Source organism: Parasteatoda tepidariorum, chromosome 1 (genome assembly GCF_043381705.1).
Source record: "Parasteatoda tepidariorum isolate YZ-2023 chromosome 1, CAS_Ptep_4.0, whole genome shotgun sequence".
Taxonomy (NCBI): domain Eukaryota; kingdom Metazoa; phylum Arthropoda; class Arachnida; order Araneae; family Theridiidae; genus Parasteatoda; species Parasteatoda tepidariorum.
This window is the reverse complement of record NC_092204.1, coordinates 12546597-12552596: the sequence shown is the minus strand read 5'-3', so window position 1 is coordinate 12552596 and position 6000 is coordinate 12546597. Positions and strand designations below refer to the sequence as shown.

The 6000-nt window shown below is 27.8% G+C and overlaps 1 protein-coding gene across 1 annotated transcript in view; it reads left to right on the top strand.

The window, feature by feature from the left end:
• The first annotated feature begins 668 nt into the window (after nt 1-668).
• The window catches only part of LOC107445454 (probable phytanoyl-CoA dioxygenase), a 28882-nt gene continuing 23550 nt past the window's right edge, over nt 669-6000 (top strand). Inside the window, exon 1 of the mRNA XM_016059845.3 lies at nt 669-1215. Coding sequence (XP_015915331.1) covers nt 943-1215 — 273 coding nt within the window. The 5' untranslated portion in view covers nt 669-942. The remainder of the gene's footprint in view (nt 1216-6000) is intronic.

Sequence of the window (6000 nt, the reverse complement as noted above, 5' to 3'; positions counted from 1 at the left end):
ATTATAAAGAATACTTATATTTTGAAGAATTTTAATAATTGAAATAAATATTTATTTAGTCGTATGCATCATTCATTATTACAGTAACAAAATTCTGTCTACACTCGCATCATTTATATTTATTACCTCAACAAAAAAAAAATTAACCACAGTAGTATTGTTTCTTCCACTTTTCTTCACCATCAGAATTTTTTTAACGAAATAAACTCGTAAGAAAAGAATAGTCACATTTCTTTAGTTTAAAGCCACTCTCAGACCTGGCAACTTCTCTGGATTTTTGCTGCAGAAAGAACACCCGCGAAACCAAACATGAACAGATTATTGACTTGAAAATGTCATCGTTAAATTAAAGCAACATTTATATACATACAAGGTCATATACGTTACTTACCGGTGGCCTAAAGTTGGCTTACTTATTATCAGAAACTTTATATGCGTTTGTGAAATATATGACTTAATTTATAAAATCCAATCTTGATTTAAATTTGAAATTCTGCTAGAAATAGATATTATTTTTTGAGTTTAATAAAAGAATGAATGAGATATTACTAAGGGAAAGGAGGAGACAATTCAAAAAACGTTTCCAAAAAAAATAAAAATAAATAAAGAATCTGAAAAATGTAAAAGTAAGAGAAATTTATCTTTCTCTCAAAAATTGGTTTAATACTAGATTAAAAAATAACTTCGTAATATTCACTTCTATGAACTTTTGTAAACTCACGGTCAGCTGGAGAAATATGATTAGATAAGGTTATTGAAAGAAAGGAATATTCTTTACATATACAACTCAGATAACTGAAACTAATCAGAATATCTTGCCAAAAAATAATAAGTCTTGCGAATACCCTTTCGAATATCATAAGTTACTCACTAAAGTTACTTCGATGAAATAGTTTCCTTCATTAAAACTACAAAGTAAAAAGAAGAGTGCGAAGAAAAAGAATGAAAATCGAGCAGGCACTGATTGAAGAATATGAGAAAAATGGCGCAATTTGTCTCCGAGGTGTGTTCGACGAAAATTGGATTGAAATCGTTCGTGCCGGTATAGAAAAGAATTTGAATGATCCAAGTTGTTACAGCGAAAAGTTAAAAGGTGAAAAGGGGAACGGTTATTATTTCGACGATTATTGTAATTGGAAGAGAATAGAGGAATTTAAAAAATTTGCACTCGAATCTCCAGCTGCTGCGATTGCTGGAACATTGACAAGATCTGAGGTAACGTAATCTTATAATTATTTCTTGGTTTAAGTTACAATTGTTAGATAGGGATAAATCACGTTTTTAATATTTTTCTTGCATCTTAAAAAAAATTTGACAATGTTTTTTCTTCGTTTTTTTTAGTAGAGTGATAATGGTGCAAAATATTAATAGTGAGAAAATTTATAATTTGGATTCAATGTTCTCACAATATTAATGATCACGTAATTGGTTTCATTTTTTATCTACTTATATGTTATCTACTTATACTACGTTTATCGACTTATACTCTACTTATTGAAAAGAAGAACGGATAATTTAGATCAAATGATAGCAAAAATGAGAAACTATTCATTACATATAGTTAAAAATTTGCTACCACATTTTATTGTGTAAATCCTTCTTTTTTATATGTTTTGATACACAATTTTTATTAAACATATTTTTATACTTTTTCATTATTTTGTATAAATTTCAATCAAAATAAGTGAAAAATTCCTATTTAGTATTTTAATAATTTTGTTATAAATTACAACATGACAACAGATTATAGTAAAATTTAAAACAATGACTAACACTTGACCAATCAGAAAATTATGTTTTCGATTTCTGTTTCGTTCATCCCGCACGGACGGTTCATCGTAGAATGTTCTAATGTCAACAGTGACCTTCATCGTGCTTCGAACTATCTGTATGTCAAATTTCATCTCTTTCGATCTGGTGGTTCAGTAGTCTATAAAAGACACACACACACAGAAAGACATACAGATAGTAATTTTTATGATTATTATTGATAAATATTTGAATATGAATGAAATAAATTTTCAAACAACTTGTTTTGAATTTTATATTTTAGAACAAACATGATTCCGATAATCTAACATATTTTTATACCTATTAAACTGTTTTAATATTTGTAAAAATACCGAAATAAATTTTTACTTGTAATTAGAACTTCAGAAGAAATATATATAAAAAAATTGAAACCGTTGTCCCATTTGTGTGAAAGGCTTAAAATCATTCTACAGAAAGAATTCCGGTGCTATTATACAATTATATACCATAAATTACATCACACTATTACACAGTAAGATGTTAAAATTTATCAGCAAAGTTGCAATCTAATATGCTTTTTTTTATATTCTTTAAATGGATAGTTTTTATGTATGATTTAATGAATATAGGGTTTATAAGAAACATTTTTTAAACTACAGTAACAGAAATATTTATTATTTTTTTAAAATGTTTTTCATCAAATAAATAATAAGCAGTTTTAATTTTGAAGTTTTTTTCTAGATATCTAATTCGAAAGAGTTTTTTGTTCTTTTTTTCTTTCTATGAAAATTACGACTTTTAATAATATTTTTAAATCAAAAGTTTTAAATCTTTCTTTTTTTATCTTTACAATTGAATTTGATTTGGGATTAGTACAAAACTAGTGGGAAGTAGAGCATACTGATAGAAAGTTTTATAAGGTATATCAAAAAGTCCTACATTTTTAAATCAAAGGTTTTAAATCTTTTGTTTTTTATCTTTTAAAAATTGAATTTTAGTTGGAATTTATACAATTCTGAGCGGAAGTAGAGCATACTATTAAAAAATATTATAAGGTATATCAAAAATTCCTATATTTTTAAATCAAAAGTTTTAAGTCTGTTGTTTTTTTATCTTTTTAGAATTGGAGTTGGAACTCGAATAAAACTTAAAGATAAAAGAGCATTCTGATAAACAGTTACATAATGTATATCAAAAATTACTCAACCATTACAGATATCAGAATTTTAAAGATCAAATACTACTCTTAAGATAGATGTAGAAACTAAACATTACAACATAAACATTACATTAAGATAAACATTACATATTATATGTGTATATGTGCATGTAGGATTTATTTCGTTATTAATTCAAAAAAATTTCCTTCCAGCACATTTCTCCCAATAAGAGGATTTTTTATGCTTAATTTGATTAATTATCTTTTTTTTACTAAACATTACATTCCTTTCAATATTTGGTGAAATTCGTTTAAAACCCAATTTTCACAAGAGAAGCAACATTTATAACTTTAATTCTATCTCAGCTTTCTTGAGAAAAAAAACTTTTAGAACTTTTCTTTTTAATAAGTTCAGAAAAAAATTCTCACTTGATAATTCAGTAAGCTTTTATCTCAGTAAACACTTTTTTCACAGAATGTTTTAGAGCTGATTTAAGTTTAATATTTCCGCCCCCCTTATTAATTTCCTATTATTATCACCTGTTCATTATTATCAACAGTGAAACATTATTCCTTGAATCCTCATGCCAAGAAGAATTAAATTGTCATGATTTATATACTAGTGAATTGGAATTGTATTTTTGTAGTGGTAGACACACTACCCGCTTATTGGGAATTTTCTTTTTCGTTCAATTTGCCATGGATGACAGCTAGCTTTCTTTTCTTAGAAAAATATTTTACTGTAGAATGGACTGAAATGAGTGAATGAGGAAGAAGGAAATGTCAGGGAAAAAAAAGATTTGATTAAAATATTTTCATTAAAAGGATAGTTTTATGAAAATTTTATTCAAAAAAGATAAATAAAAAAATAAGTTTAAAAAATTAGAAAACCCTTTACGATAAGACAAAAATTTTCTCGACGAATGTTTTATAATATTATCTTTTAAATTTTTTAACTAAAAAGTTTAAACAGAAAACATGTTAAGCATTAGGAAAAAGTTAAACAAAAACCTATCATGACAGACTCAAGATTGAAACTGGGAACTCTTCCCACCACAATGAGACATCCATCTAGGCTAATATTACTTATTAAATTAAATTATTTTACTTTCGTTAAACTCACAATACTTTTTTTATGTATTAATATTTTTTTTTTAAATTATGAGGCTTCATCTTTGCTCGCTCTTTTCATAACACTATATCATACCACTCTTCCCTCACTAAATAGATCTATATTTATCAAACATTTGTCACATTTTTGGAAACTACTAATTAAGAAAAAGTACAATTGGGCAAAAATGTAGAAACACATCTATTCTAACTTTATTATATTTCTTTTATAATAAAATAATAGAGTAATTAATATTTCTTTTAGTAATAAATGTTTTGGAAAATTTTACACGGCAAAACCATTGGAACAATTTTAAAGATCTTGTTTGAAGCTCTTAGAAATGGTCTTTCAAATCATTCTGCTGAAAGAAAAACTGTATACACAGAGTTAGAAGTGTTTTCATAGCTTTGTTTGTTGTAGGAGCGATATTTATTAAAATTTACCTGCATTTTTAAATGCTTCTAATAAAAAAAAATCCATAAATATTTTTTAACATGGGAGAGATCAATCAAATATTAGCTACATGTTAGAAAAATGACAACCACAAGCATTTTTTTTTAAATATTATAATACTTCAACGCATGAAAATTTTAATTGTTTAATTCTCTCAAAAAAAATTTTTTAATGATTTATTGTTCCCTCAACATAGGGTGTTTCGTTGAACTCCGGAGTTTCTTTCTAACAAGATGTTACGGTAAAACGGACTACGGCTTCAGTCACGTAGAGAAACAATTAGGGATCAATAACTTGTCGGTCCTCTTGCATTAATCGTCCACAGTTAATTCTGATGTATTGGCAAAGCTTTTCCGACATCATTTCCGGTCTACTCCCCTCCCCCCTCTTCCTTCTAACTGATCGATTCTATCTAAAGAATCCAGTTAAAAGCAAAGCCATTACTTCGGATGGAATACTAAGCTCTGGTGATGATAGCTATTATGTAAATGAAATATTCTTTCGACAACAATTTTTTGGGATTATGATGATGGTTAAGTTCGAGTATTTCAGGTTCGCAAAAGCACAACAAACCATCAAAGAACTATTTTACTTACAAATCGAATTAAAGTTGTTTAATTTTGGCATTTATTTAGTGCAGGTGTTGCCATGAAATCTGATTTATTCACGTTTTCAGAATTAATTTGATGGATGATTTATATTTCTAAATAGTGAAACTTTTAACAAAGACATTTGTTTTAAGGGGGGGATGAATGGTTCTTATATTGGTCACATTTTCCCATTCTTATGTGCCTGAGCTAAGCCACATCAAAAAGTTACATCTACTCGTTGCAACAACTGGAAACACCTTTCTGTGAACTCAACATCCTTGCCATGACAGGCGGAAATGTGTTTCTTTTTCTCCCCCCTGAAATTCCCTCTTTCTCTCTGTCATTCACACCCTCTTTAGATGTAATGACGACCGAAAAGGGAATCCGGATAAGTTCCTATCTTACTCAAGAAAAAGACTAAGACATAACACACAAGCGTTAGTGATGGTTGCGAGGGAAAAGGAATAAAAATAAATCGTTTGCTCTTTTTCTTGTTGCCACTGGTAGGCAAAAAAATAATTATAGTTTATAAAAACTCATGCTGCCACAGGGAACTAATGGCTAAAAAAGAAAGTGAATTTATATTTTATTCTTTTTTTAACCCTAGTCTGATGGGATTCTAATATAATAATATAAATAGAATTATAGTTTTCTGAGAAGATTTTTTATCCATTAGAGCTCGAGTGGGAGTCATTGATTGAAGAAGCAGCGGAAAAAGAGGGAACTTTAATTACTTTTTTTTGCAAATAATGTTTTTTATAGCTTGTTATTATGGTAGATGAGGTGAAAGATGTCTTTGTAAACCTTGAAAAATGCTGACAGATTTCGCTAAGGAGGTGCCTTGCAAAGCATGTTTCAATAGAAAAAATAAATATTTTTAAAAGTAAATAATTTATCAACAGAAAAAAAAATACTGTTTTTGAATTGAAAGGAGA